Source organism: Balaenoptera acutorostrata, chromosome 13, assembly GCF_949987535.1.
Source record: "Balaenoptera acutorostrata chromosome 13, mBalAcu1.1, whole genome shotgun sequence".
NCBI lineage: Eukaryota > Metazoa > Chordata > Mammalia > Artiodactyla > Balaenopteridae > Balaenoptera > Balaenoptera acutorostrata.
Window position 1 is genome coordinate 91,956,128 of NC_080076.1, and position 23,309 is coordinate 91,979,436.

At 45.3% G+C, this 23,309-nt stretch overlaps 1 protein-coding gene across 4 annotated transcripts in view; it reads left to right on the plus strand.

Moving 5' to 3' along the window:
* Window positions 1-656: 656 nt before the first annotated feature.
* ADGRD1 (adhesion G protein-coupled receptor D1) overlaps window positions 657-23,309 on the plus strand; it is a 144,240-nt gene continuing 121,587 nt past the window's right edge. For 2 of the 4 annotated variants that reach the window (XM_007189650.2, XM_007189653.2), the window contains exons 1-5: window positions 657-1,333; window positions 1,418-1,454; window positions 9,071-9,154; window positions 11,292-11,387; window positions 13,202-13,324. In XM_007189650.2, coding sequence (XP_007189712.2) covers window positions 1,268-1,333; window positions 1,418-1,454; window positions 9,071-9,154; window positions 11,292-11,387; window positions 13,202-13,324 — 406 coding nt within the window. In that variant the 5' untranslated portion in view covers window positions 657-1,267. Of the gene's footprint in view, window positions 1,334-1,417; window positions 1,455-9,070; window positions 9,155-9,602; window positions 9,726-11,291; window positions 11,388-13,201; window positions 13,325-23,309 lie in introns of those variants that run through there. The other 2 variants (XM_007189651.2, XM_007189652.2) reach the window with 2 other exon arrangements.

Sequence of the window (23,309 nt, forward strand, 5' to 3'; positions counted from 1 at the left end):
GGAAGACAGTTTTTCCACAGACCAGGGGAGGCGGGGTGGGGGGCTAGGGGTGAGGTGGAGAGTGTGGGGGGAATGTTCAGGTGGTAATGCAAGCAATGGGGAGCAATGGGGAGCGATGGGGTGCGGCAGAGGAAGCCTCACTTGCCCACCACTCCCCTCCTGCTGTGCGGCCTGGCTCCTAACAGGCCACGGACCAGGACCCGTCCACGGCCTGGGAGCTGGGGACCTGTGACCTTGAGAACACTACCCTGAATGCTGTGGTGGGCTGTGGGGATTGATGTAATCGCCTAGTGCACCTTGTAAATAGTTTCATTCGTCTCTGAAAGGGTTAAAGAGAAAACGTGGCCAGCATCACGTAGAGGGCACGAGGGTGCGGTGTATTTTCTTCTTCCATCCCTAAGTCACCTTCCTTCTCTCTCTGGGCAAACAAGGCTCCGCTCTAAACAGAGTTTACGGTCTGTTGTACGTTTTGTATTTATTAATATTTCTGCTGATTTTGAGGCGCTGGTGGAAGGTAGCTAACGTATGTAGCGCCCCGTGTCTGTCTGCTCTGCTTCTGAACCTCAGACCCTGAAAGTAATTCCCAGTGGTTCTTAACAGGCTGGTGTTAGGACCCAGGAAGGACACAGCAGCCGCGGGATATAAATAGAGAAGCAGAACAGAACAAAGTTTGAGGAGAGAGCCTTACATCCCTCACTCTCTCCACCCCAAGCGCTGGGGGACAGACAGACGGACGAGGTGTAAGCCTGAGTCACACCAGAAGGACTGGGGCAGCAACGCACCAGCGCAGGAGCCCGAGGGAGCTCCAGACACAATTCCTCCCACTTCCAGGAAAAAGAGAAACTTCCAACTCCGAACCTGGGTGGATGCCACTGGAGACTCTTGACAGAAACAGAAAACCGTGAGGGACCCACGATCACCCCCTGAGCCCCGGCGCTGCAGTCACAGCCCTGGATTTCTTCTCGGGAGCCGGGATCGGAAGCTGCCTTTCTCCTCCCTGCGTCCCTGTGCCGGTCTGATCGTTCCCATGTGTTTATTGATCACCGAAGACCCTTGAGTCCGGAGACGAAGACGAGACACCCATTAACTCTCACGACCCTCTGCCTTAACTCTCTGCAGTTCACAAACTCTAGTGAGACAGAAGGTTTTCTTCTTTCTGGAACCTGTGAAAATGTCCCTTTCCCAAGGGAGTGAAAGTTAAAGGTGCCACTTCGTCACAGACCCTCAGGAATTCTGCACGGATCACATTTTCACCTCCGAAAACACCATGAGGAAACTGCTGCCTCTTTGCTGCTGGCACTCCTGGCTGCTGTTGTTTTACTGTGATTCTCAGGTAGGGTCCCCAGGTGGTGCCCACCGAGACGGGACGCGCCGGGACGTTCCCTGCATGTCTTACAATGTGGTGTTTTGTGTGCAGGTGCGCGGAGCCGACGCCAGGTCACAAGCCCATCCAGGTGAGTAAGGCGGCTTCCCTCCTGGTCTGCTCACTACCTGCTCTCCCTGCCCAGCCCGGGGTCTGGAAGCAGTTTGCTTGTTTGTCTCTAAGGCTGCGGGCGAGAGGCCCTTCTTGGGCTCCTCTGGCCCCGCCAGCTGTCCTGGCACCTGGTCCCGTGGGTCACTCATCATCCTACACCTCCATCTTGGGGAAGCAGGTCTCTCCGCGCCCGGATGCTTCTGGTTCTGGGGCATTCAGGAAACGGGGTGTTCACCGGTGAAGCACCTTCTGTCTCTTACTTACATCGTGTGTCTCCAGCACAGATTCACTTAAGCTGACTTAGAGCATCGCCCCCTTCCCCGCGCCGCCCCGTGTGTCCCCGTCCCTCCGACGGGAGCTCGAGTCCTCCGTTCCCTCCGAGGAAGCCCCTCGCCCACCCGGCTGGGTCCGCTTTTCCTGTGCCCTCCTGAGCCCTCAGTCGGGAAGCACCACCCTGAGGCTTTCCTCGGGAGGATAGAGGAGACGTGAAAACTTCCCTTGCCCCTTCCCAGAGGGGGAGGCCTGCGTGACGGCGACGGGAATTCGCTTTGCCAGCCCTTGTTCCCGTTTGCTGCTCGGCTGGCATGCGCGTGGTAGAGGGGATCCTACACTAACGTCCCCAAGTCCTTGCTTGGGAGCCCGGAGGACAACCCCGGCCTGGGGGGTGAGCGTGCCTCTGGCCACGGTGACTGTCACGGGCAGCCCTGCCGACTCCACGACCCACCAGAGATGGCGGGTGCAGCACCCCCGGCCCCATCCAGGTGGGAAGCCAGTTCCCAGGAGCCGGCTCCGGTCTGGTGGGGGCACCGGAGCCGTGCTGGGCGAAGGTAGACGAGGGGTGGGGCTCTGTCCCCTTTGGAGTGACCCGGCCGTCGCGGTGGGTGCTGGAGCACCCCGCCGTCGCTGCCACCTTCACCTGCCGTCTCGGGTGGTACAGGGGCTGCCGTGTCTCTTTCATCCGCATGTTGAAGTTAAATCTTCGGTTGAAAAGGGCGCGAGGGCGGTGAATTTCCACAGGCTCCCCTTTCCTTAGCCAAAACGCTGCAAGAAGGGTTTGGGGATAAATAGAGCACCTAGCATCGCATCAAACGGGGGCCGTTCGTGCCCTGTCGCTAACTCGCAGCTCACGCTGGTTTCCCGGGAGAGATGTGTGTGGCCAGGAAGGCGACAAGGCAGCCCTAGGACCCTGGCCGCAGTCAGGGTGGGCAGGGAAGCTGTAGGGTGTTTGCCATGTGGTCCCTTGGCCACATCGCGGCCCCCCGGTTCCACCCACGGCCACTGGCATCCTTGACCCTTAGCTTCAAGGAGTGGCTTGAACTCAGTCTTGGTTCCGTAGAGAAACTGCTCCTCTTGCATCCTAATTTAGGGCAGAAAAAACATTTCTTGATCAACTAACTACCTCAGAGAAATAATAATAAAACTGACAATCATAGAAATGTTACTAAAAAGGAGCAATGTGCACCGAGGCCTGGGGGGAAAGCTGGAGTGCAGGGAGTTTGGGGTCTTAAGCTGCCCTGTGGGCAGCGCTCTGTAGCTGCGAGAGGTTCCTCCTCGTCGAATCCTCCCGTCCCCAGCAACCTCTCTTTCTTCTTGTTCTCCCCACCCCAATTTTAAATTTTATTTTAATTAAAAATGTTTTTATTCCTCTTTATTGGAGTAGAGTTGCTTTACAATGTGGTGTTACTTTCTGCTGTACAGCAAAGTGAATCAGCTACATGTGTACACACAGCCCCTCCTTTTTGGATTTCCTTCCCACGTAGGTCACCACAGAGCACGGAGTAGCGTTCCCTGTGCTCTACAGTAGGTTCTCTTTAGTTATCTATTTTATACATAGTATCAATAGTGTGTATATGTCAATCCCAATCTCCCAGTTCATCCCACCCCCTCTCCCCCCTTGGTCACCCCACATTTTTAAATCTTTATTTCCTTTTCTTCCTCCCGCCTCCCTTCCTTTTTAGAATAAAGATGAAGGCTGATACTTATTGAACACCTAGGTTTTTTTTGTTGTTTTTTTTTAATACCCTATGGACGAAACCCTATTGCTTCCTCTCCTTCCCCCCTTCCTTCCTTCCCCCCTTCCTTCCTTCCTTGTTTCCCTCCTTCTCTCCTTCTCTCTCCTTTTCTTCCCTGTCATCCTTTCTCCGGTATTTTCTTCCTCTCCTTCCTCCTCCCCCAGTCCTTTTATTTTGTCTTCTCTTCCTACTCAACCCCCTTTCCTGCTGAAAAGTCTGACCCCTGTCATCTGTGCACCATCAGCACCTGGGAGGCCTGATGCATTTCTGCTTCTGACCTCGGAAGCCTGCAGCATCCCGAGGGGAACCCCAGTGGAGGAAACCTGATTCCCAGGACTTCCACCCAAGGGCATCTGCCTAGGCACACAGTGAACATGCAGAGACCCTGTTCCCAATGGGAAGAAATTTGGAAACACCCTGAATACCCATCAGTGTGGGAAAGGCTATAAAAGTTGTAGCATTTTATTCTAAGGAGCGCGAAGCGGTAGATAAAAATGCCAATATGATGGTGTACTGGGTGCTTTTATGTAGATTCTATACAGTCGCCCCAGTGCTTTGAAGCAACTTTGTCAGCCTCCAGGTGACGAAGTGTTTCTTCCCAAGAGTACGTGCTCTGCCCAAGCTCCCAGCACTAATAAGACATAGTGGTAACTAAGGACTCACAAATTTGGAGGGAGCTGGGGGTGGTCAGACTCATACAGAGGTTGAAGATGAGAATAGCGTGGTCAGCCCAGTGGGGGAGGTACGCACGGGAGGTTTGGTGAGCCGGGGTCCCCAGTAGAGGCTGGACCCCTTGTGTCCTGAAGGGCAACCACACCAAAGCTTCCTTTCTAAGGTTCTAGGAGGACTAGTAAGCGTTTCCTGGTTTCTCAGTATGGTACCCATCCCTGTGCCTTATAGATACTAGGTGCTCAGGAAATATCTGTTGGCTGGATGAGGCATTGTCAGTTGAAGATTTGCTGGTTGTCTGGTGAGCTGAGTCCCTGATGACAGTCAGCCTGCGTGATTTTAACACCCAGCTGGGGGTTTTGGCTTCATTTTCTGCCTTGTCTCTCTATACTAGCCCAGGTAACTCGATATTTTCCTGGGCTTTATCTCTACCGCATAGATAGGTATTTAGTTTCATCAGTAATTGAAAACAACTTCAAATCATTTCGAGCATTTGTGTGTTTTGTGACTGTGGACTGTCATTTTGTGCCAAACTATAGCATGCTGTTGGAAGGACCACCAGGGGCTATTCTAGCCCACCTCCCCATTCGAGAGTTGATGGAGGTGAGGCCCAGAGAGGGGAAACTGGGGACTCCATCCCACACCTGGATCCTGTTCTCTGGCCCCAGGCTGCCCGATTTCTTGCTCTGACCCCGAAGACAGTGCTAGGAAGCTGTGATGGTGGATAAATCTAAATCCATAAATGGCAACGGCCAAGAAATTGCACATCACTTAAAAAAAGTTTATAAACATGCCTTTTACAGATAACTTTTGTAATGAGGGGACTTAATAAACCATGTCGTTATCCAGAAGTTTCCTGGCCCTGGGGTACGCAGAGTGGCTGGTTCTGTTTCCAGGAGATGGGGGCCGCTCACCTCATTGGCCCCATTTAGATGGCAAGGAGGCTAACACAGGTGATTATAGTAATTATAATTCCCATAGTTATGTAGTGGGTTTTTTTCCCTGTGTGAATCAATTGTTTGTTCCCTTTATTTATTTTTATTTTTAAATTGAGATATAACTGGCATGTAAAATTAATGAGTTGCAGGTGTACAACATCGTGATTTGGTATTTGTATATATCGTGCAACGGTCAGCTCAGTAAATCTAGTTAATATCCGTCACCAACATCGTGTTGTATCGTTTATAAAGGGCCCTCAGAGTCACTAGGTCATGGTAGGAACTTCATTCTTCATCGTCCTAGTGCAGACACAAAAGTGTTTATGATATAACTTTTAAAAATAATGTTTATATACTATTGAACAAATGGAAATTTGGCATTTAGAGATTGGGGAGCATCAGAATTACATAGTCTTTCTAGGTTTATTCTTTTATTTATTCATTATTGCAATTTCATTCATTCCACCTATATCATTTTTTTAAGAATTAATTGCTAACATTAAAATTTGGGGGAGAGTTCAAATGCAAAATCCTAGATTTCTGACACACACATACACACGTGCATGCACACACACACACACACACACACATGCGCACACACACACACACACACACACACACACACACACACACACCAGGCTGTGTTTTAGACATGGGGCTAAGGTGCAAATAGAACAAATTCTCTGCACTCAAGTCACGAAGAGTCTGGTATAGGAGACAGACAACAAACAAATATACTAACAAACAAAAACTTTCAAATTATAGTGTAAGCCCCACGAGAAGACAAAACAAAGCATTGGGAGAAAGAGTGGATGGTGGTGGTGATGAGGGGTGATCAGGGCAGGCCTCTTGGAGGGGGTGTCCTGAGGACAGAGGCTTGAATGACAGCGTCGGTTATGCACAGCGAGAGAAGAGCAGGGGGGACAGCAGACGAGTCCCACTGTGGAATGAGCTTGGTGTGTCATGGGCCAGGCAGGAGGGGTCCAAGATCTGCCCAAATTGGCAGGGACCAGTTTTCCTCTGTGCGGTGTAGATTTCTGCTGAATAAAATCAGTGGGCACGTATTGCCCTACACAGATTCAAGGGGTGAGGGCTTCCCTTTACTGACACACAGAGTAAGTGACAGGGAAGGGATGGAATGGGGAAATCTGGAATAAAAGCTGAAAAGGAAAAATTAAAGGCTTTATTCGCTTTTCTTTTTGAATATTGATACCCCTCTCTCCCTCCCTCCCCCTCTCTCTCACCAAACTGGATCAACAAAACATTAAGTATGGATGAGAAATTATTGCTGAAGAACTGATTTTGAAAAAAATTATTTTGTTGAAGTATAGTTGATTTACAATGTGTGTTAGTTTTTGCTGTACAGCAAAGTGATTCAGTTATACATATATATTCTTTTACATATTCTTTTCTATTATGGTTTATCACAGGATATTGAATAGATTCTCTGTGCTGTACAGTAGGACCTTGTTTTTTACCCATTCTATGTATAATAGTTTGCATCTGCTAATCCCAAACTCCCAATCCATCCCTCCCCCACTCCCCCTCCCCCTTGGCAACTACAAGTCTGTTCTCTATGTCTGTGATTCTGTTTCTGTTTCATAGATAAGTTCATTTGTGTCATTTTTTTAGATTCTACATATAAGTAATATCATACGATATTTGTCTTTCTCTTTCTGACTTAGTTCACTTAGTATGATAATCTCTAGGTCCATCCATGTTGCTGCAAATGACATTATTTCATTCTTTTTTTATGGCTGAGTAGTATTCCATTGTGTGTGTGTGTGTGTGTGTGTGTGTGTGTGTGTGTGCGCATCACATCTTCTTTATCCGTTCATCTGTTGATGGACACCTAGGTTGCTTCCATGTCCTGGCCATTGTAAATAGTGCTGCAATGAACACTGGGGTGCATGTATCTTTTCAAATTAGTTTTCTCCAGTTATATGACCAGGAGTGGGATCGCTGGATCATTTGGTAAATCTATTTTTAGATTTTTAAGGAAGCTCCATACTGATTTCCATAGTGGCTGCACCAATTTACATTCCCACCAACAGTATAGGAGGGTTCCCTTTTCTCCATACTCTCTCCAGCATTTATTATTTGTAGGCTTTTTGATGATGGCCATTCTGACCGGTATGAGGTGGTACCTCACTGTAGTTTTTTTTTTTTTTTTTAATATTTTTATTTTTTATTTATTTATTTTTTTAAAGACACCTTTTCTTTTCTTTTTTTTTTTAATTTTATTTATTTATTTATTTATGGCTGTGTTGGGTCTTCGTTTCTGTGCGAGGGCTTTCTCTAGTTGCGGCAAGTGGGGGCCACTCTTCATTGCGGTGCGCGGGCCTCTCACTAAAGCGGCCTCTCTTGTTGCGGAGCACAGGCTCCAGATGTGCAGGCTCAGCAATTGTGGCTCAAGGGCCTAGTTGCACTGCGGCATGTGGGATCTTCCCAGACCAGGGCTCGAACCCGTGTCCCCTGCATTGGCAGGCAGATTCTCAACCACTGCGCCACCAGGGAAGCCCTCATTGTAGTTTAGATTTACATTTCTCTAATAATTAGCAAAGTTGAGCATCTTTAGTAGATATTTTTATGATTTTTGAGTTTTTTTAAAATCAAGAATAGGTTAAGTCCTTCAGCTTTTCAAGGGTTCTTTTATATCCGTTAGCATGATTTTATTGTTTTCTTCATGAGAATGTTGTATAGTTCTTATTCTTTTGTTCTTAAATGTCTTGGCTGCATTTATAAATGAGAACCTTTCTTCTGTTGTTTAGTATTATTATTTGAATACAGGAGAGCTATTGACATTTGCATATTTAATTTGTGTCAGCCTCCTTACTCAATTCTTTTATTGTTTGTAACAGTTTTTCACTTACCAAATTCTTTTCTTATTTGTAATAGTTTTTCATTTTCATTATCAGGCATATATCATTTGAAAATAATGATTATATTATAATCTCCTCTTAAAAAACATCTTTTACAATGAACAACGCAAAGATTACTTTATTAATTTTATCTTTTTGGTGATCTGGCAGACATTCAAGGCAGTTGATTATTATTTAGTCATCTGGGCCATTATTTCCACTTCTGGGAACCATTCACAGAGAAATAATCCAAAAGAAGATCCAAGTTAGGAGAACAATTCAATGTGTGATGGTGTAGCCTCTCCAGGGACTATTACCCAAACTCGATTATGAGAGTTAGAGAGAAAAAAATAAATCAAATAATTTGTATGGTATTAAGTGAGAAGAGCAGAATAAAAAAGAACATATCTGCATAAAATGATGTCTACGCAAAGTACAAGGAACATAAAGGTAATTCTGAAAGGATTCGTTTTTAGGATGGTGGAAGCAGAGAGATAATAGAAAGGTCAGGACCAATTCAGGAGACGTGTATGGAGGACAGCATCTAACACCAGTCCCTGGGTGACTCCTGAGGGAGCATTTTATTCCTTGTCATAACAGATAGGCTGAGAGTACAGTTATAGAGTATCATTAGAATGAAACGAGGAAGTGTTTGTAAAGAACCTCACACAACGTCTGCACGATATCGGTATTGGTTTCCTCCTCTTTTTCAACCTCATTTTTTTCTCTTGTCTGATTGTATCAGCTGTGTCTTCTAAAATGCAGGAAGTAACAACGGGATAATGGACATTCTTGTCTTTTTTTCTGACACGTATTGGCGTGCTTCTTGCGTTGCACCATTAGGCATGGTGGCTTTTATTTTCTTTGGTTAAAAGGTATCTCTGTATTCCTATTTATTATGTTTTATTCTGTAAAAACATTCATTTAATTTACTGAGTTTTTTGAACACTGCGAGTGTGTATTGAATCTATTCCAATGCCTTTTGAATACATCCCACAGTCACTCTGATACTTTTACTCTTCCCCCAATTCCTGATGGAGGTGGTAAGTAGTTCCTTATGTCCAGCTCTTTCTTTCCTAATGGTGATGTAATATTTTTATTCTTTCCTCCCCCAAGGGTTTGACGTCTTGGCTTCTGCTTCCCATTACTGGCCGTTGGAAAGTGTGGATGGGATCCACGAACTTCAGGAGACAACTGGAGGTAGACGGGGTGGGCACAGTGACCCGGGCCCCAGGAATGCACTTTCCCTGGGGAATCGGGGCTGTGGGGAGGGACAAGGGAACAAAAAGCATCCGCTCTGAAGTCAGCCACGATGACGGAGATGACTAAACATTTGTGTAGCTTCCCCCTAATCATTGTTATTGCAAAGGATTTTACTAGAACTTTTATATGATTTTATGGTTGAAGGACAGGATTTATGCTTCAAAATATTAAGATGTGCATTTCGTCCAACAACCTTTAAACAAATGCAGTTGTTTTCAGCTTTAAGCGGTACACGATGGATCAGTCTCTGTACAAGTCCGGATGTACGTTTTCTAGGTAGGCACAAATGGAGTCGTCTACATGCCTGCCAAAGCAGGGGCCCATTGGAACCTAGGGCCGAACGTCGTGCCAACGAGGACTGACCCCCTGTTTGCGGGGTCACGATTTCACTTAGCAAAGGTACCCCCCCCACCTACCCATCATCTCCTCTACACGTCACTGGAAGCCCCCCTGTGAAAAGATCCAACATCACCTAAGATGCTTCCAATGGTCCCCAATTCCATGGAAGGTAAAGTTTCTCTCTGAAGCAATTCAGACATTTCGAGAAGGAGAAACCCCAGACAGCCCTGAGCACTTTTTGCATTCCAATAAGAAGCTTTTATAAAGTCTAAGTTTTGAGTGATTTGGGATGCTTTGACATTTTAATTTTTATTTCCTTATTCCTCTTGATCATGTCCAACGACTGATGTGTATAACAGGAGAGTTATGTACAACCATCCTGGCACATGCTCAGATTGTCTCTACTGCTTCTTTGTAATGGATTAAAAAAAAAACCCCACACATGGCTGATTACTATGCTTTCCACACCAGCACACTGATATTTTCCTTATTCCTGGGACTTCATGTGCTGCCATCAATTGCCACCTCAGCTTCTAAAACTTTTTTTTTTTTTAATTTGCAAATTGGGAAGCATTACAGCTGAAGTCTGTCCTGCTGGCATCCTTAGAGGAGCTCAGTCAAGGAGCAGGGCCCTCCAGAAGGGTGCTGTCCTCCTGTGTAGGGCCACCGGAGGCCCTGCCTTATTCTGCGTTGCCTCTTGCTTGTCTGTGTATCAGGCAGCGGTGGCGGCCACAGTGAAAACCTACACTGGGCCACTGGGGCTCGATATTTTCTCCAAATAGTCTGTACCACAGGGATGGAATGTCCCTGTGATAGTTATTTTATGACTACCTCAGGTTAAAAGAAACGGTTTCCCCGTGTTATAATCTAATTTTCTTTTCTCAGGGCCTTTACTTTAAAGCCTTTGAAAGGCGATCATTCCAAGGGGAAATTGCATTGTCAAAATAGCTCCTTGTTTAGGACCCAGGCGCTATTTTAGGAATTACTTCAAACAGAGCTCAAATAATGATCCGTATATTTCTCTCCTCACCCCCTCAGCTCATTTCACTGCCATAGATTATCAGATACAATTACACTGTGGTTGAATTTGTTCACCCAAAGTATTATTTTCCCATAAAACTCAAGCTATATTGGTGTTTGTCCCAAAACACTTGAATGATGAAGGTTTCACTGCGCTGTTCTATTGGGTCCATTCTTTATGTTATCGTGCTTTACTGGCATATTTCAATTTGATTACAGCCTTCACATTTTACTTCTGGGGACAGTTGAATGGTGCTGGGAATCACTGCGTGGAGACACTGCTTTGTCATTTGTTGCTGAATTCCCTGTTGTTTTGTCCATTTCTCCTAATAACATGCAGTTGTTTTCATGCTGTGTTGCTGTTTCATCAGTTCTTGTGACATCACAACCGTTAATCCTTTTGTTAAGGCTATTTTATGGCCGAGTTCAATTTCATATCTCTCAACTAAGTATCTGGATGGGGGCGGGAGCCAGCAAATCGCAACCAAATACAGCGGCGATCACACCCTAGGTTTGGGACTGAACGGGGTCACTGGAGTTGCCGTACTGTCCCCTGAAAAAATTAGAGGGAGGTGGGGTCGGAAGAGAAAATCCAAGCTGTTTGCGGGATGAAAGGCACACTTGTCGATGCGTGTTGAGTTGAGAGATATGTCGGTTCCATTTGTTTTTTGTGTCACTCATTCATTGTGCTTTTTTCTTTTGTTGTTTCACCCAGCATTGCGAACCCACAACCTCACTGTGCTTCTTCCCCATAATTCTACCTTTGTATATACCAATGACTCTGCCTACTCAAATTTCTCTGCAACCGTAGGTGAGCACATGTTTCTTCTGTGTTTGTCGAGTTTGGATCTGCAATGAATTGAAAGGCCATTCCAAGTTGGTTCTATATGAATTCACTATATCTTGACTAGCAAACAAGCAAATAACCAGAAAAAGAGCCAAAGATCCAGGGTATTGAAGATAACAACTTCGAATTAGGTCTAAAGGAATTACCACAGATTGCAGTACATTAGGGGCCGTCTACACGCTTTCAAGCGACCAGGGTCTTCCAAACCAGCTGCTTGTTTTCAGAACAATACAGACATAAGATGAGTAGTTTCTAAAAATGGAACTTGTTTGGATTTTTAAATGGATTATATTCTTTGGGGGAGGAAAAACATGCCCTCTGAATGGAAAATTAAAGTCGATTTAAAAGTACCTCATCAAAAATTTGATCTCTTACAAACATTAAAATCGGCATTTCTTCTGTAGCTGGAATTTTTTTTTTTTAATCATTAGAAGCTGTTTTCTAAGACACAGCCACAAGAGTCATGGCTAAATGACTATCTTATTTAATAACCTCCGGAGCCCATATGTTTCAGATTTTGCTTATGCAGCACAGAGCAGAATGGATAGTAGCAATTGGGCAGCTCTCTGGTCAGTACGGAGAGTCAGCTCAGATAATTTAGGTCTCACTCCTGATCTTTTTACAGTATATAACCTGATTGCTCTTTCAACTGTGGGGTGTTTCACTTCCAAAATTAATTTTGCCAAGCAAACTGTGTGGTTTAGGGGTTTATACAGCCTCATTCAATCGCGAACTGTGAGTTGCCCATGTAACTTTGTAATATGTAGATCATCTCCAGCAATAAACGAGATAGATGAAAAAAAATAAGTTTAAACACGATAAGGAAAAACTTGAAGCCCTTTGAGTTGGTATCCACATGCCAATGGTTGTCAGAAAATCTGAGCTGGGGTAGCAGTCAGTCAAAGAGCCTCCAGTGATTCTGTACATCTTCATCTGGGTCGATGGCTCCAAGGGCAGGAGGCATGTGCCCCAGGGCAGAGGGTCATCTGGGCGACTTTGACCCCAGTCAACAATACGTGACTCATCACCCTTGGCTTCAATTCTGTAAACCACTGACATCGCACTGACACCATCAGAGAGGTTTGCTATCGGAATGGGGCAAACAAAAAGATGACGGAGCTGGCGTCTCTGCCAGGACTGCTGGCCCTGCGGTCTTGTCGTTGGCGGGCTCTTCTGGGACGACTCGAAGTGTAGCTCTGCATGTCCTTCCTAGTGTTTGAAAATGAATTCTCTTAAAATCATGGGCTCCCATGTCTAGGATTGGGGGCTCTCAATGAGAACTCAAAAGGAGAGAGAGTTCACGTGTAGTTTTACGTTCAAACTTGAATCTCAGTGTTTCACTTGGAAAGTCTAGTGTGAAGATGGCAGTGAGAACTCATGAAGAGGTGGATGGAATGAAAGTTTAGGACAGTAGGAGATTGTAATCACAGGGCTTCCGGTAACTCAACTGTCAGCCAACATAGCAATTGTAATAGTGTTCTATTACAGTACATATTATACACTGGTATGATATTAATTAATGCGATACAATATTAATAGGATAGAATACTTATTATTTAATATTGACACGAATGTATATTATTTGTGATTTAGTTCTTAATTATGAAATGTTAACTACCGTTAATATTATATAATAATATATAATGTTAGAAATATTTAATTATAAATACAAATAACACAATATACTTAGATGTAAGTTGTTTGTAAGCCTGACACATCTCTGGACGTCGCATCTCATGCGATTATTAACCTACAGTGTTGCCATTCTTCTCACTTAGATATTGTAGAAGGAAAGGTCAACAAAGGCATTTACCTCAAGGAGGAAAAAGGAGTCACATTTCTCTATTACGGAAGGTACAAAACTTCTTGCATCAGTAATCCAGCACAGTGCGGCCCTGAGGGTGAGTGATGAGCTCCATTCTTTTTCTTTTTCTTCTTCTTCTTTTTTTTTTTAGTTCATTTCATTGCCAGGTACCATCTGTTGCTCTGGGCCGTGGCAGATGTGAAGGCGAAGTTCGGCTGCAGGACGCGTGCAAAATGTCACATACGGCTTTGAGGGGAGGGGAGGGGAGGGATAGGGAAGCAGACACCTAGAATCCTAATGAGAGACTGGTCCTGGAGATGGAATTAAAACACCATCTCGTGAAGGTGTGAGAGCAAAATATTTAATCTTGTAAAGCAAAAACAAACAAACAACAACAACCAAAAAACCCAAGAAACAAACAAAAAAGAACCCTCCATAAAAAGCAGGCACAGTGATATCACACTGGAGTTTGGATGGGGCCATGGAGCTTGTGGGAAGTAAATTGATGGTGTGGCTCACAGAACGTTATTTCTGGCTCCAGGATGTTGGCGATGGATCTGGGCGGGGCGTGCCTTTTAAGACTTGTTCCATGGGTTTGCTCCTTTTATATCCATCAAGATTGGAGGGGGCAGTGGAGAGAGATGTCCCAGCAAGAGGTTGCAGGTCTGTGGTTGAAATAATGCCATGGACGAAACACATAGATGCAAAAGAGATGTTAGGAACCTATTCCTTTTTTTTTTTTTTTTTCTTCTATGAAAAGTCAACTGCTCTCCAGTATCTGAGCTTCAGACAATGGACATCTGAGCCACATTTCAAAACTTTCTGGGAAATTGTTCTCTGCCATCCAACTCAGCTTCAAGCTTCCAAGTTCCATTATCCTAAGGAAATACAAAATTTTCTTTCTAGGAAAGAAAAAAGTTTAATGCAAGCCAATTTGAAAGCCCTAAGGCTTTTTGGACATCCATGGCCTTATCAAAACCGCCCTGTGATGAATTCATTGTTCTTGACTCTGGGCCATAATGGGTTACATTCCAGTAAAAGTAAACAAAAGCTTAACAAGGTGATAACATGTGGAAGGAAACATTTTGGACTTCGCAGAACCCAGATTTTGAGAAAGGGTTTCGAGGTCCAAAACCACGCCAGGTTTACAAATCCACAGTTCAAGCTGTTCCTGAATTCAAACAGCGCTATAAACACAGCAGCCTTGTTTATTCCTCTAAATTTAAAACAGCCCCGCCTCAGCTACAAGGACTAAGAGAAGCAAGGAGGCAGTCACGCCTGCCTCACCCCTTCCCTGCCTCGGTCAGGAAGGCGGTGAGGGGGGATCTCTGCCTGCTTTCTCTCTGGGTCTGCAGGGAACGGCCTCTCCCGGAGGACAGGGGTCTTTACAGCCTCAGCTACCAACCGGAATTGACCCGTGTGGGATGCAAGGTCCCAGGAATTCCAGTGACTGGGGATGATCACAGATGACCAGCCTTTGAAGGGTGACTATGATGGGACCAGTGGGGCAGCCCAGCTATTGCAAATCAGAACTATTGGGAAGTTTTACCTGAACTCTGCGGTCATAAATTAGAGGCCTCCGAGCTGACTCTGGCCCGTGGCTGCGTTTCGTTTTGCAAAAGCACGGAGTTAAAAACTTTTAGTTAGTTGCCAATGTTGAAAAATAGGAAGATTTCACATAAAAATATGAATTTCCAATTTCTCTTGAGAAATCCACCCCTCCACCCAGCCCCCGGCCCATTCTGATTGGGTGGGGCTGAATGGAACGGCCCCCTTTGTGATGGACATTGCCCTTTGGTTCATCATAGACTTCGGACCCTTTGATCATTGGGCCAGTTGGACACAGAGCACGTTAACAGCATGGGCTCTGAGGCCAGGTGGCCTGGGTTCCAATTCCTGTTCTAACGCTTTCTGCGGTGACCTTGGGTAACCATTTAACCTCTGAGTCCAAGTTCCTTATCTGTAAAATGGGTCCATCAAAGTACCTCGCTCATGGGGTTGTTCTGAAGACTGGCACGTGGTTGGTCCAGCATTGAGAGGCCCTTGGGGTCAAGTTTGGGTGACTCCAAACTTCCCTCCTGTCACCAGGATCTTGGTCCTCACCCAATCTGCCCGCTTGTATGTGACCCTGTGACAGGGGCTGACATGGTTGGACTGATCATAATAATGACCCACAGTTGTTTATCATTTACTTTGTGCCAGTCAATGTTCTAATCCCATTACATGTATTAACTCATTTCATCCTCAAAAAAACGAGACAGACGAGAGCTCAGGTGGTAGAGAGAGCTGTGAACTTTGGCTTCACCTCCCACCCCGTTGACTACTTTTCCTGTGTCACGTTAACTGGAGCCTTTTAAGGTGTTTTTCGGGTGGCCGCTTTCTCTAGAGAATGGCCAGATATCCAGGGAAGCCAGGAAGCCTCAAGTCAGCCTTGGCCCCCAGAGACCGTGCTGCTGGGGGGCTTAATGCGGATGCGGAGGGAGGCTGGGCATTCCTCCATCCGCCTCCCTTGGTGTGGTCTTCAGACAGGGCCACCGAGCATGAGTGCCGTCCTGAGGACCACTGCATGCGTTTCCCCATTTTACGTACCGTATCCTTTGCTCTGGTGGGTTTCCCTGGAGCCTCAAATAGCTTGTATTTCTGGGTTTAAGGAGAACAGGGAAGGTCCGTCCAGCATTTTCCAAATCAAAGTCCACATAGCATGTGAAGTAGGTGAGATGATTTCAGGCTGCACTTGGAGCGATTAAACAATTAATGGTTATGTTTTTATTTTAAGATAGCTCGTCAGAAGCTTAAGATAGCTTTCATAGATATTCTTTAGGATGAGACTTCAGTAAATAGTAAGCTTTGAAAATGAGTTGACTTAAAGAACAGTGTTTCATAATAATAATCTAGGTGCTGTTCAGATAAGATGAAAATGTGAGTGATTAAAACGTAGGCAACATTGGATCAGCCTTTTCAGATACATTGATCGGGCGTCCTCCACATGTTTTTTGGAGGTGATGGTGGGCACAAATGTATAACCCATTATTTTTATAACAACCTTATATATATATATATATATAAGTTTTGTTATAAGAATAATGGGTCATATATATATATATATTGGCCTCACTGCACAGCTTGTGGGATCTTAGTTCCCTGACCAGGGATTGAACCCGGGCCCCAGCAGTGAAAGTGCTGAGTCATAACCACTGGACCGCCAGAGAATTCCCCCAACATTTAAATAAAGAGAGAATCGCTCCCCATGCCCACTCCAGCAGGTCAACTGTTTTCATATTTGTGATTTCCCAATTCTCTTGGCCTCTGTTCATATTTTTGGCTGATTTTTTTTAAAAGAATGTTTTAGGAGACAGGATTGAGGTTAGAGCTTTTCAAAAAAGGATAAAACATCTGAGCAATTCAGCTGTCTGTCCCTCTCCAAGTTCTCAGGTAGAACGTGGAATCGTCTTCCTCTGCCAGGCTGCCCACTCCAGGCTCTTGAACCCACACCCTGCTCACCCTAGGGCTTCTCTCCACCCGCTCAGCCACCTTCCCTTGCTTCTCTGAGCTGAACGTGGGGCCTGCCTTTTGGCAAATGGTATCTCCTGGGCAAGTGTTCTTCTGGGTGCTGGGTGCAAATGCAGGAGAAGCTTTTGAGGAACTTTTGAGAGAAAAAGGCTATTTGAACATTAACCGAAGGAAACACAGTCTATGTTCCTTAAATGCCAAGGTGTCTCGCTGCCAGCTCCCACGACCAGCAAACACACAAGCGGGGAAACTCAGCGTGGGAAGGGACTCTTCCTGACATGTTCCAGCCTCTTGTTTCATTCCCCTGTAGACCCTGAGAGCTCGGCTCGAGTGTTACTTTTGCAGGGATGAGTCCCAGACCAGCTGCGTTCCTCTGTCTGTGCTCTCACATCTCCCTGTATGTTCTCCCTCTAGCCCTTGCACCGGTGGTGATGACCTGCTCATTATCTGTCTTCCTTCTTTGGCCTTTAGCTCTGTGAAGGCAGGGACTCTGTCTGTCTTGGTCATTGCTGTATTTTCAGGGATGAATATCAGCATTGTAGATGTTTGATCCATGTCGCTTGAACAGATACGTCTAGTCTGTCTTTTTGATTTAAATTCCTTTGAATGCTTCCCCAGCAAATGTCTGATGGGCTGTCATTTGAATATCACCCTCGATGGGTCCTTCTCCATTCCTAAAGTGGCCTGTCCCATTTTTGTACTCCTTGGACCTTTAGAAACTTATTTCTGATATTGGATTAAATTCCATCTTGAGTAATTATCTCTAATTTGAGTTCAACTCTAAATCACCTTGGCTCCCCGCAGGAAAGACATTCTCTCTGTTTTACTCATTAGCTTTACCTTTCCTCCCTCTGGAAACGCGCCCTTTGTTTTTCCCTCTTTTGCATTAGAGCTTCCCCTGCTATAAACACCAAGAAGCCTGCTATAGCTCCGAAGCAGCAGCTGGGAAATCTCACCATCCACATTCCCTTCTTCTCAACTTCGATAGGACTTTTTTGCCCTTTGCGTTAGGTTACTAAATTTAGAAAGCTGTCAACAAAATGCTAAAATATTGGCAGAATTGAGTTTCAGGACGGTAATTTCCAGAATGGTCTGATGGTTACAGGCTGGGCATGGATCCAACTTCTGTCTCCCTCAGATGACTGGGGGTTATGGGGCTGTTGGAAAGCCTGAAGGAGCCTCAGAGAGAAGTATTCATTCAGTATGCCCATTTCACAGAGGGGGAAACCGAGGCCCAGAGGGGGTACAAGACAGCCTAGAGCCACATGGCGATTTAGTACAGAGTATCTCAAAGTGTTGTTTCCAGACCATCAGCAGAAGAGTCTATTGCAGAGATTGTTAAAAATGGAAGTTCTCAGGCTCCAGCCCAGAACCCACTGAATCAAAATCTCCATGGATGAGGCCTGGGAATCTGTAGTTTTAGCCAGGACCTCCAGGTGATTCTCATGGACTGAATCACAGAACGAACTGGCCAAGGCTGACTCCGTCCCACAGATGTGTTTTGTTTGCTGGCATTATGTCGATTCTCACATACTTTATACTTTAATCAGCTTTCTAAATTGTTCTCGACAGGATGGGTGGGTCCAAATAGCCTGGCTCACTGTTTGCAGAAACAGAGCCTCTCTCACAGTGCTTTAAATGTTTTTTTTTTAATTAATATTTAATTCCTATATAAGAGAAAATTTCATTAAAAAATCTATACTTCTGACTTCTCTTAAAAAATCAGAAAATCCAACAGTGTTCCCTGCCCACCTGGCAGTGGTTGGTTACTGACCGTTTCCTTTGGAATGGTCCGATGGTCTCCAGATTTCCTGAGTCCCTAGCGTTCTCAGTTCCCTGCTTGCTGAGACTGAAGGGCAGCTGCCACTCACCTGTTGGTCTCTTAAAATAATAATGAGAAGAGAAATGGTTAGTGTGAAAGAGAGTCCTACAGCACCAGGTATTTCTAGAAGAAATTAAAGAGAGCCTTTTTGGGGAGCAAGAAGGGTAGACATGAGTAGTATTTGATATGCAGTGTTTGATCTGAGAAAGTGTGTCTGCATGTTGAAAGATACAGCCTGAGCTGCCTTCGAGAAACACGCTGGCTGTCTTACAGAGTTAATCCTCCTGGCAAGATGGGCTTTTGAGCTTATGGCCTCTGTCGTGTACACTAAAGTCTGAGAAACACTGCCCCTTTGGGTCTCTATCATCTTTCTCTCTGCATTTCATATATCACATGTTCTCCTACCACTGCAAACTCAACTCTGGCTGAAGATGGAACTCCTTATCTTTCACCCGGTGTCTCTTCTGTTATCCAGATTCCCCACCACTATGACCTTCAGCTCTTTTTCTCTCCAGAGTTTGCTCTTTGCTGTATCATTTCTCCCACCTTATTTGACTGTTACTTCCTTGTCTTGAAATCATAGAGCTGGGAAAAAAAAAATCTAAGGATACAGTGTGGAAGCTTCACCATCTTCACAGCTTCTCTTTGTCAAGTAAAAATCAGATATTATAAAAAAAAAATCAGATATTATTAGGGAAGACAATGAACACTGGGCCATGGAGTTGATACCTTGTAATGTTTCTACTTTAAGAGTAAGGTCTCTTGTATTCACTGGACCATATATAACCTCACACTTTGCTCCTCAATTGTTCTGTATGTTTAGGATGAATAAGACAATCTTATGAACCATTCTCTTTGTGTTTTTTGGCAGCTGGGTCTCCACGATATTGAGAATGGATGAGAATAGATCACTTGAAATTTGTACCGAGGAAACTTCCGCAGCCAGACGTAATTCTATTCTCATAGTCCTCAAGTGGACAAAAAAATGGCATGTCATCCCCTTAACTCGACTTTTGTAACATCGACTATCAAGGCAGTGAGGCTGGATGTGTTTATGCCAAAGAAGAAGTCCAAGGGCGGGTTATTTACTTTAATAGGTTGAGGTTGAATGATGTAATTATCTAAATTTCCAGTCATGCTAGAATGTTTTTAAGACTAGTGATTCTTAAATTTCATTCACTTTTAAATTGCTTTTATGATTTTTTTTTACCATATATATATAGCACCTGAGCTATAATACTTATACCTTTTCTTTAAATTTTACTTACTTTGATTCAATTGAAAAGGAAACTTTCTATCACCCGCAAGAACTGAAAACCAATCTTGGTTCCTCCCATAAGTAGAAGATACCTATATTGTTGAATTCTACGTGGGTACCATGGCCCACCAGAGGCTCTAAATTTGAGATGTGGCATTTCTGTGTTAAAATGGGGATTAGCAATTGTTACTTGCATACGAATGGACTTTCTCTTGTCACAATCAGAAGAACTGGAACACCATCGAGAAGGGACTCATGTGATTCATGTTATGTAAAGGCATGCCTATATGCTAAAATTCTCTTGGAGAAAGTGTCCGACACCAGAGGGGGTGGAGTTGTCAACTCTTAGAAAGATGTAGGTAGGAATCATCATATCAACCTGTACTCTGCTGAAATGCAGAAGTAGGGATCAAACTTTAGGGTCTTACAAAATCAGTTAGGCATCTACGGCAGAACCTTGCTGGTGGGCTGCTACCTAGGTGTCTGGGTCTTTTCTCAGCTTAGCCAGAAAGCCCAGATCTCCCCATCACTCTCTCCCAGCCTGTGCTCTTTTGGAAGCGCTCGGTAGGTGGTCACTCCGTAGAGATGCTCTGTCATCAGAAACCTGCACACTTGCTTCTTTCCTCCTCCTTCTGGGCCACACCGCACAGAAAACCCACTTAGAATCCTACAGTTGGTAGATTCCCTTGACATCCTCTATTCTTTATAAAGAAACCACAGCCCCAATTCTGGAGCCTCTCTTGACCAAACCTGGGAGAACATCCAACTTCCATGCCTGAGATACGCCGTAATAAAATTGGATGTTGAACCAGCCAGATCAGATTAAAGGCCTTCCCAAACGAGCAGAATCTCTCTCTTTTTTTTTTTATGAAATCCTTTTTATTTTGAGATAATTGTCAATGAACACGCAGTCAGTTGTAAAAAATAATACAAAGCAACCCCACGTACCCCTAACCCATTTTGCAGTGGGTGAAGCTGAGTGATTAAGTCAAGGAACTTGAGGTGGGGAATGTCCTGATCTTCCTTGTGGGCCCAGGGTCATCACAGGGGTCCTTACAAAGGAAGGGGGCAGAGGGGCAGAGTCAAAGAGAGGTGTGAAGATGGCTTTGAAGTTGGGAGCGGGGCCAGGAGCCCAGGAACGTGGGCGCCTCTAGAAGCTGGAAGAGGGTGGGAACAAATTCTCCGCAGCTTCCCAAGGGGACGCAGCCCTGCTCACCTCCTGATTTTAGCTCAAGTGGGGCTTCTACCTCCAGAGCCTTGAGAGTGAATCGTGTTGTTATCAGGCATAGAACTATGCGGTGATTTGTAGGAAACTAACACAGAGGTACCATCTCAGATTTCCCTCCTAACCCTAACCGCAGCTCTCGGACCCAAGTCTCTCCTGGCCACATCTGCCTCACCAGCCCCCCCTCCTGCTTCTCTCTTACCCTCCTCGCCGCATCTCGTCACAAGACTGACATGAGGTCTGCTCCTTCAATGTTCCCCGGTCCTTCGTCCTGTGCCTTCCCTTGTCCGAGTCACACCCGTTCCCTTCAGATCTCAGGCCCACAGTGACCTTCTGGAAGCCTCTCTCAACCTCCAGGGTAGCTGGCACCCTGCTCCGAGGCTGACTGTGCGTGTCTCTCCTCCCTGCCCTCATCACAGCCGTCACTGGGGGGACCCCCGCGTGACTATACACGTCGGTCTCTCCCTGCCCACGTGGTAGTAAGTCCAGGAGCCCAGGGACCCCGGGGTCTGCTCACTCTTCTGCCTCCAGACCCTCCCTCATAGTGTCTGATGTGTATCAGCCACTGATTAAATGTTTGTCGAATGAATGAATGAATGAGGGTGCTGCTATGAACTGAATGTGTGCTCCCCAAATTCATGTGTTGAAATCTTATCCCTATGATAGTATCTGGAGGTGGGCCTTTGGGAGGTGCTTAGGATTCAATGAGGTCACGAGGGTGAGGGGTTAAGGCCCTTATAAGCAGAGGAGGAAACACGAGCTCTCTCTGTGAGCACGTACCAAGGAAGGCCACGTGAGGACAAAACCAGCAAGAGGGCTTTGCTGGCAACATGATCACAGCCTTCCAGCTTCCAGAACTGTCAGAAATAACTGTCATTTAAGCCACCCAGTCTGTGAGATTCTGTTATAGCAGCCCGAGCTTACTGAGTCAGGTGTTATCTAAGGTGAGACCGCAGCCTGGGAGTGAAATTGATGGCCTTGTTTCTTTTTTTTTAAGTTTTATTGGCTTTAATATCAAAACATTTTTTATTGAAGTATAGCTGATTTACAGTGTTGTGTTAGTTTCTGCTGTAAAGCAAACTGATTCAGTTATACATATGTATACCTTCTTTTTGGTATTCTTTTCCATGATGGTTTATCACAGGATATTAATATAGTTCCCTGTGCTGTACAGTAGGACCTTGTTGTTTATCCATTCTAGATATAATAGTTTGCATCTGCTGACCCCAAACTCCCAATCCATCCCTCTACCACCCCTCTACCCCTTGGCAACCACAAGTCTGTTCTCTAGGTCTGTGAGTCTGTTTCTCTTTTGTAGATACGTTCATTTGTGTCATAGTTTAGATTCCACGTATAAGTGATCTCATATGGTATTTGTCTTTCTCTGTCTGACTTACTTCACTTAGTATGATAATCTCTAGTTGCATCCATATTGCTGCAAATGGCATTATTTCGTTCTTGTTTACAGTTCAGCAGTATTCCATTGTATATATGTACCACATCTTCTTTATCCATTCATCTGTTGATGGACATTTAGGTTGTTTCCACGTCTTTGCTATTGTAAATAGTGTGCTGCAATGAACACTGGGGTACATGTATCTTCTTGAATTAGAGTTTTCTCTGGATATATGCCCAGGAGTGGGATGGCTGGGTCACATGGCACTCTATTTTTTACTTTTTTGAGGAACCTCCGTACTGTTCTCCATAATGACTGCACCAACAGTGTAGGAGGGTTCCCTTTTCTCCACACCCTCTCCAGCATTTGTTATTTGTAGACTTTTTAATGGTGGCCATTCTGACCGGTGTGAGGTGGTACCTTGTGGTAGTTTTGATTTGCATTTCTCAGATGATTAGTGATGTTGAGCATCTTTTCATGTGCCTGTTGGGATGGCGTTGGTTTTGATGCTCTCAGCTTCCCACTCCAGAACATTCTTGAGCCTGCTCTGCTGGCTCTGGGTGGTTCTCATGGAAACTTGCTTTCAGCTGGTTGTCGTAGTCGACATATGTGGATAAGCTCATGTCCTCTCATGCCATTGCACTGTAGGTGGACGTGTGTCTCACACAGGCCTAGGGCCACCTCTGTCTTGAACCAAGTCCTCTTGGAAACAGGAAAGGATGGAGAGTCTCCTTGCTCCCCCTCTCGCCCTGCAGCCACTTCTCCAGCAGCCTCCCCCGAATCAGCCACCCACAGTCGTGGTCAGGAAGGAAGGAGGGAGCCACGATCACATCCTTGTGGTGGCCTTTGGTGGGACTTTGGGGTCAGGAAG